General features: G+C 33.7%; 1 protein-coding gene across 5 annotated transcripts in view; it reads left to right on the top strand.

The window, feature by feature from the left end:
- UBE2R2 (ubiquitin conjugating enzyme E2 R2) overlaps nucleotides 1-12,939 on the top strand; it is a 94,089-nt gene that overhangs the window by 2,924 nt on the left and 78,226 nt on the right. For 2 of the 5 annotated variants that reach the window (XM_037009837.2, XM_037009839.2), the window contains exon 2: nucleotides 7-70. The exons of 2 other annotated variants lie outside the window; for them this stretch is intronic. In XM_037009837.2, the coding sequence (XP_036865732.1) occupies nucleotides 7-70 (64 nt within the window). Of the gene's footprint in view, nucleotides 1-6; nucleotides 71-603; nucleotides 797-12,939 lie in introns of those variants that run through there. One more of the 5 variants, XM_073228244.1, reaches the window with a different exon arrangement.

Raw genomic sequence — 12,939 nt, 5'->3', positions numbered from 1 at the left:
ATATAGCCTTTTATTCCAGAAGTCCTTCGTTGGAAAAAGGGAAATTTATGGTTGTGGGCAGTTAACAATGGTAGGTTTAGAACTGTAATTTTTTATTTTACTCTTTTTGTCTTAAAACAAGGCTTTTAGTGTGTTCCACTGCAGCTGCAGTTAAAAGTTGGCACAGATCTTTCTCTACCAGAATTCTCCCTTATCAAAAGATAGTCCTTGCACATTTAGTATAATTTATTTTCAAGTTAAATTCTTTACTCTATTTTGCATAATAGTTTCTGAGGGCAGTGGGATTGCCATTCTTTTAACTTTTCACACTGTAACTCCTTTAACTTTTACATATTAATAGGCTTCTGATTGATTTTTTTCACCGTGAAATAAGTTGGCTCCAGTCTGTTTTAATTGTGGCATCTATTGTGGTAGAGACTTCTGAGACCTGTATTGCACAAACTTTTTGTGATTAATCCTGCTTTTTGTTAAGTATCCTGAACCTGCGTGATTCTTAGCTTTGGGAGGGAGGGGTTATTAATATATGATGGCCAAAGGTAGTTTCTTGGGTCTGTTTTTCTGATATTATGAAATCCTTTTTTTTTTTAGCTTTGCTGTCTTTTTGTCCAGTTTCTGGATCTCATTGATTTACTGGGCAAATTGTTTTGCTGCTTCGAATTTTTCTTATATGGGTCAGTCATTACAAAACAAAGTAGTAGATGGCTTAGAATACTGAGAACACCTCTGAACTTAATTTTACTACTGTGGAGCAAGTTGGAATCCTGTTATGTTACTGGAAGGATGAATCGTTGATCAAGTAAGCAGTTAATAATGAGTTATAATAAGCTCATCTCAATTCCTTTAAAAAAAAACTGTCTTTTCAAACAACTTCTGATAGTCGTGCATATCTTAGTGTGGCTGCTTTGGTATAGAACCTCCTTGGAACTCCTGCTTATTTATCTAAAATCATGATAGCAAGTGAGTCTAGAGATCAGAAATGCAAATACCTCTTTGGTGATGTGCATAGCGTAAGAGTGTAAATGATACAGAAAGTTTAAAGTATCACAGTTAACTTTTCCTCGTTTTGATTTTATTCAGTAATCTGATGAAGGGAATGAAATACATGTATGTTCCATTTTTAGAAAACTCCGAACTGATAATTTGGGAAGTGTTTGTTTTATACTCATTTTCCTTAATACTTTATCAGACTTAATACTTTGACTTATATTAAAGAAACTTCAATAATTGTTTTTAAAAATAAAGAATATGCATTATTTTAATTTGTTCTAGAATCAATGAATCTATTTTCTGTCTTTCCCCCACCAAAAAACCTCCAACTTTAGTCTTTGTGCCTGGCAGTGTCCTTGAGGTTATAACATAGTCTATTTTATGACTGACAGTATATGAAAGAAACAGTTCTTTTAAGAAAGTGATTCTTAGTCTTTTTGGTATGTGGATCTTTTTGAAAAATTGATAAATTTTCTCTGAAAAGAAAAAGGGCACACATAAACTAGTTCATATACATTTTCAGAGGTTTAACTGATAGGTTAAAAATCCCTGTTTTAAGGGATTTGGATAGGCAACTTAGAGACAAAATTAACTTTAAAGTTATAAATGTACTCCTGTTTTTAAAGAGTTGAATGATGAGAAACTTACAGTCAGTTAAAAATTTCATATTTTTAATTTTTTCCTGTCACTTTGAGAATACCTCTTAAGGCTTTAGCTGTAACCTTTTCTGGGAGCTTCCTCTTCAGTGTTAGATGAACTGAGGCAATACTGTAAATGGAGACATAGTTAATGTCCAGTGGTTTTGGGCACTAAATGCAATTTTAGCATTTTTTTCCATGTCAAAAATATAGCACCTCAGTATTTTATAGAAATGTTTTTACCCTATTAAGTTGATTCCAAGGTGCATATTTTTCTAGTTCTTAACTCTTCTGAAATTGGGATGTCTTAGAATCCAGGAAGTCCTACAGTTGCCATCAGCCAGGTGGCACTTGTGACTTGGTTGTTATGAGAACTTTAAATTGAAATATTCTGATAAAACTTTTTTTTTAAAAAGCCAGCATCAGCATCTTTTTTTATTAAGGTATCATTGATATACACTCCCATTTCAAGAGGTCTGCTCTTTTCTGCAGGTATGCAGTCTGGTGCAGCCTTCTTTCCTGCTGCTCTTTTAGAATTAGTTGTATTAATTACATTTTCATATTATATGTGGTTTTGGGAGGAGGTGTCTGTCTCACTCGCACATCACCATCTTTAATACTCAACCCGTGTCTTAAATTTATAAAATAAGGAATATTTCCTTTTGAATGAAGGATTTGGGTCCTAATTAATACTGTCTTTGCAGCACATTGATTAGTCTTTTTCAGAGATTCGTGTTGGTAAACAATACTTCTTGAGCACTCATCAAAGGCAAAGCACTGTATGAAGAATCACTACCTTGTAGATAGTAATAGTAAGGGAAAGTATTAGGACATTGGTAACCTTGCAGCTTTTCTGAATGATTTTCATAAATAACTTCATGCAGGCTTTAAAACACAGAAATGTGTGGCATAGGTTTTACTGATGCAATCATAAATGGCAATTAAAATAAAAGATTTTAAAGTTTTAAGGCCAGTTAGAGCATTTGTCAGCCACAACCTATCATGATTAAATGTTCTGTTCCATCTTTGCAACTTAGTATTAGTGGTTCTAGTCTTAAGGTTCCATAAGAATCTGTTGGAGACAGGCGAAATAAAGGAAGCTATCTAACAAATTGGTCCACCTCTGCTCATCTAGTTATGGAAAAATAACAGGAAGAGTTATATTATAAATTTAGGGCTTAGGACTACAGAACTCCCATCTTGCCGAAAGTTCATACTTAAAAAGTTTAATTCTTCTATGTTCCTGAACTTCTTTGGACTGTTTCACATACACTACATAGATGTACAAGTAAGACTGAACCTCTTTGAATGAGTTCTGTGAGCACAAAACTAATTACTTCAACTTAATTTAGCAAGAAATTGTTACTCATAATTTATGCTTATGTACCTTTAAATGAGTTTGGCTCTGAATTGACTGGAATGATAGATAACTAAATTGAAGAGAGAATTTTAGTTTAGATTGCCAAGGTTTGATATTACTTAAATATTTTTCCATATGAGAATTGGAAAATTCAGATTTTGGAATATGTATTTAAAATAGAAAGTGCATAGGCCACTTTAAACATCTTTACTTGATTTGTTTTAGCAACAAATATAAAAATGGTTTTGTTATAGCACAAATAATAAATTGAATTGCTGTTGTGAACCTATTGGCAAGGTAAGTAGAATAAGCACTTAAGACATGCTAAAATGTTGAATGCTATATTTAATTGCAGATACATACTACTATTCCTGGTATAGTAAGGTAGGTATTAGTAGCTAACATTCATTGAGTGCTTGCAATATACCACATATTTTACATGGAGTATCTCATAATCCTCTTGTGAAGTATGGTTATTATTATTCTCATTTTATATATAGGGAAACTGAGTCACACAGAAGTCATTAGAGTTGCTCAAGGGTCCTCAGCTAGAAAGTTGTAGTACCAGGTTGCTTGACTCTAAAGCCTGTGTTACTGTATTGCTGAGATCTTGTATAATTTAGGAAGGTGTTTGAAGGTATAAAAATGTAACTTTAAGGAAATGAGATTTATGGAGGATTTTATAAGGAACTATCTTAAATTTTACTTAAGTTTAAAGGTCACAACGATAATTATCTGCTCCTCCACATTATGGGGAGAGCTTGATGACTTCAGTTTATATCTCTTAATTTCACTGGGAAAACTGGATTATTTTTTGTTCTTGGACTACTTGAGTTAGAGAATGATAAATCATGAGTTAGACAAGGATTTTCTTTTGTTGATGAATTGATTCCTTTAATAGCAAATTTCTCATGGGGGCGGGGAGATGTTGATAGTGTTGAGAAATATAAATACAAGAACAATAGTCATGGGATTAGAAATGATGATTAAAACACCTCTGAAATGATGTTGGGAAGATGATAGAAGGAGTTAAATTTCTTAATACACAGTACTGGTTTATGCTTTTAAAATAAAAATGCCATAATACTTTTCCAAGTATATTTAAGCGCTGTAGGAAACTTGAGCAGTTTAAGATTAAAGGTTTTTTGTTGTGTTTTTATTTGAGTCTGTTAGGTCGTATTTCTTACCTCTGTTACATGTTTGGATCAGTGCCGTAGTTTCGATCTGTTTTGTATTTGTATTTCCAAATATCACAGTTCTTCAGTTACCTGCTTTTCTGTATTTCTGCATGAATAGGTGATGTTTAATTTGAGGGTTAAATCCCATGAAATAATTCTGATTGTGTGGTTCACTTAGCAACTACATAGTAATTGATTGTAAACATTATTACTACCTTTGTTGAATATAACCAATATTTGTAAGATAATGTTAAGAATTGGTAACGAACGTTACAAAAATTTGGACAATATATAGTAATCTTTTATAGAAGTAGAATAACTTAACATTTAAAAAATAAATTTTTAATTTTACTTATAACCATATTTAATAAGGCAAAACAAAAAGTTTTGTTTCAAAGAATATCCTTATATGATTTGAAACTTTTCTTTTGAAACTGTTGGCAGAGGCACAGGTAAAATTAGTTTAATACTTTACATTTATATGTGATTTTTGACTTAAAAAACAGTATTACTCAGGTTATTTACCTTAGTCACCAAGTTGTCTCTGAATCACTTTTGAATGTTAAACCAAAGTCTGCAGTAAAGAAGTGAAGATTTGCCACTAATAAAGGCATTAAGAAGCTGTGCAATAGGCTCTGAAGGTAGTTCTCAAAATAGGAATCCTAAATTGTTTTTATGCAATAGTGGTGTAGCATTGTTGGAGTGGATGTATAGCAGCCTTCTGAGATGTTTGCTCTGAAGTGGGGGGCAAAGCTCATTTGAGTTTTGGTAGTTGGGTTAAAAAAAAACAAAATGTTCCTTAAGAAGGCCCATCTTGGTCTTGCTACTTTAACTGCTGTTTCTCCTATATAGGTTAAACAGAGAAAGGAATAATAGTATGTATAAGCCATTAGGAACTACTGTGGAACAACTTAGTGCTAATGTTAAAAGTGTAACAACTGTATCCTCAGGGTTCCTTTCTTTAGTTCTTTGGAATTTTTTAATCATATTTCAACACTTAACTGTAAATGAGAATGAAAGAAAATTTGCTAGACCAAGAGAAAAGTCTTACTGACAGTATTGTGTAGAATTTAGATTGATTTAAGGAATTTTGTGTTAAAAGGGCTTTAAAATGGGAAGAACACTTCCTGACTTTGGAATTGATAAGTCTCTAACTTACATAACTTTTTTCTGAAGTTATTTTTTTGTTGGTAAATTGTGGGATGTACAGAGTTTGCCTAAAAAAAGGTGCTAGTAAATGGTAAAAACTGGAAAAGTTACTTGAGGACATGGAAGTATTGTATAAAGGAAATCAGTTATTTCTGGTTAAAGTTTTTTTTTCAACTGTGACCAAACCTAGTGTGTGAATCTAAATACACTCTTAATCATGAGCTCTTTAAGAAATGCTACTGGGTCTTACTTATGCTTGAAAGTAAATCTTTTTTGTGTGTTGGGGGTGTTCACATCTTTTGATAATGACAGCACTCCTTCCTTTAAAGTTTGCATGCAATTTCAAGGAGTTACTGAAACTTGAATTTTCTCCATAGACCTTAGGTGATTCGGCCCCTAATCTAGACCATGGTGGTATGTTAGTGGCTTAAATATTTGGATTGCTCAGTTTCTTTAATTGTGCTTTCTCTTTTGGGAATCCTTTTTTTAAAATTTTAATTAAAGAATCATTGATATACAATCTTATGTTGGTTTCAGATTAACAACACAGTGGTTCAACATTTATCAGTACTATCAAGTCTTACCACCTGTAGTGCGGTCACTGTCTATCTTACATAGTAAGATGTTACAGAATCATTAACTGTATTCTCCCCCCACCCCCGTGACCAACCTATATTGGGATTGTGAATTATTGTGCCCCTTAATCTTCTTCCCCCTCTCACCAACCCTTCCCCTTTGGTACTCAGTAGTCCCTTTTTAGTGTCTGTGAGTCTACTGCTATTTTGTTCCTTCTGTTTTGCTTTGTTTTTATACTCAACAAAGAAGTGAAATCATTTGGTATTTGTCTTTCTCTGCCTGGCTTATTTGGCTAAGCATAATACCCTCTAGATCCATCCATGTTGTTGCAAAGGGGAGGATTTGTTTTCTTCTTATGGCTGAATAATATTCCATTGTGTGTATGTACCACATCTTTATCCATTCATCTGTTGATGGACAATTAAGTTCTTCCATATTTTGGCTATTGCAAATAGTGCAGCGATAAACATAGGTGTGCAGATGGAGAAGACATTGTAATATATTTGGGTTTTCCCATCAGTGACATTTTGTCTCTAGTTGCCAGGTTGCCTCAATTAGATCTAGTGTTCTGGTAATTGAAGGTTTAACTAAAATTTAAATTAAGGCTGAAATCTTGTTTATATAGTAATATAACAAATTGGGATCTTTGTATAGGGCTTCTCTTCTAGTTTAAATATTAAAAGACTTACTTAGGAGAGGTTAAGAATTTTGGAAGTCGTAATGAGAGGCAGTAGCAAAACCTGCTAGCTATAGCAGTCCTGTGAAGGTAAAGATTGCTTAACCTCATTTGGAAAATATAATGAATAAAATAAAACAGTTAAACCCAGTTCTGTTTTAGCCTTACTTTTTAAAACTCCAGAAAATGTTAGATATTTTAAAAGCAGTTCATTTTAGAAGTGCAGAATTTCTTATAAAACAAAGGATTTTGAATAGTGTTGCTATGAATATTCTAACAGTTCTTGATACATTAAAAGAACCAGAATAATAAAAAAAGCACATTTTATAGCTGTACTTGTTCTTTAATACTCTGCATATGTGCATTTTGTTAAAAATTTAAAGTTTAGCCAAATGCATATGTATTTTTTTCTTATCCCCATATATATATATATAAAGTTTTTTAAATATAAGATTAACTACATCTTGCCCATTCTGTTAGCATATATACCCTTAATTAATTAATTAATTATTAATGAGATAGAGTAGGGAGGGAACTTTTAAAATAGGTAAATTTCTGTGTTGTGAGACTTGTTACAAACAGACTCTCGTAGGTTATTGTTTCAGCTATCAAATATGTCCTGCAGAATTTTCAGTCTACTTCTTTAATTAGACCTCTCTTGTTTTTTTGCCTGCCTGTTAGACATTTCTACCAGTATGCCGTATTTACACTAATGCCTTAAACACCAGACTGGACTTCACCTTTTCCCATAAGCCTCTTCCATAGTCACTGTCCTGTATATTGGACAGTTTACTCAGTCATAGAAGCGTAGAAACTGGAAATAAATCAGTTCAGATGATTTCTGCTTCCTCTTTCCACATGCCCAATTATTTTTATTACCTCTTGTCTCTGATATTGAGCCTCTCCTCTTCATTCCTCCTGCCACCATATAAGTTCATTCAGTCACTCACTTAGACTGTGATAGTAGCCCCTCCAGTCTGTGATGCCAGGAGAATAGCCTTTCTAAAGCTCTACTCTGACCTGTCCCCACCAAAACAGAGCAGCAGCAACAAAGGAAAAAGGTAGGAAAGAATTTACCAGCTTATCTTTGACAAAATAAAGTAAAAATTCTTTTGTGTGGTATAGGTATACAAGGTCCTTTGCAATCTGGTTCTTGCTTACTTTTCCATCTGTATTCCAGTTTTTGCCCTGTATATAGGTGATATTTGACAGTGCCTTTGTCTGTGCAGTTCTCTCTCTGGGATGCTCTTTTCAATGTTTCTCTTGCCCTTTTTAGTCTGGTGAACTCCACCTTACATTTTAAGACCCATGTCACTGTGAATGACCTCTTGAAAACTTCTCAGGCTCTCCCCTCTACTCATACTCTCCAGTTAGGTCGTTTTAAAGTAAACTCAGAAATCATATCCTTTCATATGTAAATACCAGAAACCGTAAAAGATAAGGACTCTTTTTTAAAAAACATAATCATATTATCCTTACACTTAATAAACAGTAATTCCTTAATATTACCTAATATCTATTTAGTGTTCCAATTTCCCCAGTTGTCTTTAGTGATACACTTTTAAGTTAGTTTGAATCAGGATCCAAAATAAGGTCCACAACTGCATTTGGTTCATAGACCCCTTAAGACTTTATTATTTGATAGATTACTTTCCTCTGCCTTTAAAAAAACTAACACCTTTACTGAGATATAATTCACATGCCATATAGTTTACCTGTTTAAATGTATAGTGTTTAGTATATTCAGAGTTGTACAAACCTTACCACAATCAATTTTACAACATTTTCATCACCTGAAAAAGAAACCCAATCCCAGTAGCATTCACTCCATTTCTCTGCAAGTCCTAGGTAACCAGTCTATTCTGTGACTATATAGATTTGCCAATTATTTCAATGTATAGATTTGAATTTCATATAAATGGAATAATATATGGTCTTTTTTACTGGGTCTCACTAAGCATGATGTTTTCAAGGTTCATATATACTTGTGGCATATATCGATACATTCCTTTTTATTGGTAAATAATGTATGGACATTCTGTTTATTCATCGGCTGATAGACATTTGCGTTATTTTCCACTTTGGTTATCATAAGTTGTGCTGATATGAACATTTGTGTACAAATTTCAGAGTGGACAGATATTTTCATTTCTCTTGGTATTTACCTAGGAATAGAATTACTGGGTCATATGATAACTGTGTGTTACAATTTGAGGAACTGCCAGACTGTTTTTCAAAGTGGCTGTGCCATTTTATATTCCTACTAGGAGTGTATGAGGGTTCAAATTTCTCTACATCTTCACCAACACTTATTCTTTTTTTTTTGTATCATTAATATACAGTTACTCACTTTCTAATTGTAGAAATGGCTTATTTCACTGCGCATAATACCCTCTAGCTCCATCCATATTGTTGCAAATGGTAGGATTTGTTTACTTGTTATGACTGAATAATACTCCATTGTGTATATGTACCACATCTTCTTTATCCATTCATCTGCTGATGGGCACTTAGGTTGCTTCTATTTCTTGGCTATTGTAAATAGTGCTGCAATAAACATAGGGGTGCATCTGTCTTTTTGAAACTGGGCTCCTGCATTCTTAGGGTAAATTCCTAGGAGTGGAATTCCTGGGTCAAATGGTATTTCTATTTGTAGTTTTTTGAGGAACCTCCATAGTGCTTTCCACAATGGTTGAACTAATTTACATTCCCACCAGCAGTGTAAGAGGGTTCCCTTTTCTCCACATCCTTGCCAGCATTTATTGTTGCTAGTCTTTTCTTTTTTTTTATTATTATTAAAAAAATTTTTATTTTGGTATCATTAATCTACAGTTACATGAAAGACATTATGTTTACTAGGCTCCCCCCTTCACCAAGTCCCCGCCACATACCCCTTCACAGTCACTGTCCATCAGCGTAGTAAGATGCTGTAAAATCACTACTTGTCTTCTCTGTATTGCACAGCCCTCCCTGTGCCCCGCCCCACATTATACATGCTAATCATAATGCCCCCTTTGTTTTTCCCCCGCCCTTATCCCTCCCTTCCCACTGATCCTCCCCAGTCCCTTTCCCTTTGGTAACTGTTAGTCCATTCTTGGGTTCTGTGATTCTGCTGCTGTTTTGTTCCTTCAGTTTTCCATTTTTCTTATACTCCCCATATGAGTGAAATCATTTGGTACTTGTCTTTCTCCACCTGGCTTATTTCACTGAGCATAATACCCTCTAACTCCATCCATGTCGTTGCAAATGGTAGGATTTGTTTTCTTCTTATGGCTCAATAATATTCCATTGTGTATATGTACCACATCCTCTTTATCCATTCATCTACTGATGGACATTTAGGTTGCTTCCATATCTTGGCTATTGTAAATAGTGCAATGATAAACATAGGGGTGCATCTGCCTTTTTCAAACTGGAGTTCTGCATTAGGGTAAATTCCTAGAAGTGGAATTCCTGGGTCAAATGGTATTTGTATTTTGAGCTTTTTGAGGAACCTCCATAGTGCTTTCCACAATGGTTGAACTAATTTACATTCCCACCAGCAGCGTAGGAGGGTTCCCCTTTCTCCACAACCTTGCCAACATTTGTTGTTGTTTGTCTTTTCGATAATGGTGGTCCTTACTGGTGTGAGGCGATATTTTATTGTGGTTTTAATTTGCATTTCTCTGATGACAAGCAATGTAGAGCATCTTTTCATGTGTCTGTTGGCCATCTGAATTTCTTCTTTAGAGAACTGTCTATTCAACTCGTCTGCCCATTTTTTAATTGGAGTATTTGCTTTTTGTTTGTTGAGGTGCGTGAGCTCTTTATATATTTGGGATGTCAACCCTTTATCAGATCTGTCATTTATGAATGTATTCTCCCATACTGTAGGATACCTTTTTGTTCTATTGCTAGTCTTTTCTGTGTTGGCCATTCTAACTGGTGTGAGGTGATAGCTCATTGTTGTTTTAATTTACATTTCTCTGATAATTAGCGATGTGGAGCATCTTTTCATGCACCAACAGTTATTCTTGCTCTCTCTTTTTTAAAATTATTTTTTGGTAATTGAATGTATTTAACTACTGTACTTCTGTCTTCAGTTTTAAGGAATTCACTATTGGGCTGGTGATAATCATTTTACTACAAAGTAAAGAATATTATTATACTACTAAAGTAATGGAAAGTTACTATGTTTCTAACACTGGATGTCACCAGACATTTGTTATACAGTAATCATGGAAAGTTCTAGCCCCTAACCTAATTAGCTACCTATTTTCTCCACATTATTTCTTCCCTATTTTAATTCATTCAATGTTCCCATGCAGGACCTAGTCATATATGAGCTTCTGACATGCAGCTGTTTAAAATTAGGTTAGTACATTTGGTGGGGAAGAATACTAAGCTCATGATGAAATTAATCTTTTATGCAGCTGTTATATAGGAATTTAGATTTTGTAATATTAAAAATGCAATGGACATTTATTAAGGGCATTCACTTACTGTTTTCTTTAAACTAGTCTAGGAAAACAATTCAAATAATATTAAAGTCTTTCCTCTGTTTCATATGTGATTCTCCAGAAATACTCTATACATATACAAACATATCTATGCAGTTTTAAAATAGAAATGCAGTTGTACTGTTTTTCTGCATCTTGCTTTTTTTAAAATTAAGGTATCATTGATATACACTCTTATGAAGGTTTCACAAGAAAAACAATGTGATTATTACATTCACCCTTATTATGGAGTCCTCCCCCATACCCCATTGCAGTCACTGTCCATCAGTGTAGTAAGATACCACAGAGTCCCTATTTGTCTTCTCTGAGCTACATTGTCTGCCCCATGACCAAACACACATGTGTACCAATCATGATAGCCCACAATTGCCTTCTCCCTCCCTCACCCCTCCCCTTTTGTAACCGCTAGTCCCTTCTTGGAGTCTGTGAGTCTGCTGTTATTTTCACACAAAAAATTTATGTACATTAATCTTTTAGATGTATGTTTCTATGAATTTTTATAAATACGTAGTCATATCCATATTTCTGGAAGAAAAAAATGAAACAGTAGCAGGACAGTTTGTATATTATATTTGTGTGTATGAGAACAAAGTGAGTTTTTTCTCCTAACATGGTATAATGTAGAGAATGACTAATGATCTAAAACCTGTTGCTTGTGGAGTACAGTGAATCCTCATTATTTTGAAGTCTTCTAATTTGAAATTGGTGGCAGTTTCTAACCAGAGCTCACCAGTTCACTCAAAAATGTTGTCTGAGCAGTGGAAGATTATGAGAGGGGGAGGTATTTGAATTACATTGATCATTTTTTAAATATGTTTGATGGCACAGATTTTTTTACTGTGGTAAAATATAACATTTATCATTTAACAATTTTTAAGTGTACAGTTCAGTGACATTAAGTCCATTCACAGTGTTGTATAATAACCATAACAACTATCTATTTCCTGAACTTGATTGTCCCAAAGTGAAACTCCATATTCATTAAATAGCACCTCCTCAATTTCCCTTGCCCCCAGCCCCTGGTAACCTCTATTTTCTGTCTTTAGAATTACCTATTGTAGATGCCTTGCATAAGTGGAATCATAACAATATTTATCCTTTTGTGTCTGGCTTATTTCACATAATACAATGTTTTCAAGATTTATATGTGTTGTAGCATGTATCAGAAGTACATTCTTTTTTATGGCTGAGTAATATTCCATCACACACACATTTTGTTCATCCAGTCATCTGTTCATTGAGCTTGGATTGTTTCCACCTTTTATCTGTTGTGAATAATGTTGTTCTGTCCTGGATGCTGTAAGTGTTTAAGTAGGCTCCAGAATTCCACAATAGTTATTCAGACAGTTCCTGCCTGCTCAGTAGTTTTTTAGGTGGAGGGACAGATTCCTGAGCTTTCTACTCCACCATCTTCCATGATGTCACTATGTTAGCTTCTAAATAGCTACTGTTAAACATTTAATTACATTTATGATACATATTCATTATATAAAAATTAGAAAATATAGATAAGCAAACAGTAATGTTTCATTTTGTGTCTTAGATACATAAATTGGGATCATACTTCAGAAACTAATAATAATGATTTTTAATTGATTTGTTGTAACTAAGATTTCATGAAAAAACATGCATGTATACTGTAATTTTTAATTGCTTTGAATATATATTCTGTAAATTTATTCAGGTGGCCTATTGGTGGACATTCATTTCAGCTTTTCCCCTAATGTTGCAAGGAACTTTATTCCATACATCTTTAGAATTTTTAATTTTTTTGAAATGAAATATTTTAGGTTTAGAAATAGAGATTAATGTAATGAATAGCCATATGACCATTCAAGCTCATATAACAAGGTGTTATAGACTGAGTAGTTTATGA

Source organism: Manis javanica, chromosome 2, assembly GCF_040802235.1.
Source record: "Manis javanica isolate MJ-LG chromosome 2, MJ_LKY, whole genome shotgun sequence".
Taxonomy (NCBI): domain Eukaryota; kingdom Metazoa; phylum Chordata; class Mammalia; order Pholidota; family Manidae; genus Manis; species Manis javanica.
The sequence above is the reverse complement of the archived record's forward strand: the minus strand, read 5'-3'. Positions and strand labels throughout refer to the sequence as shown.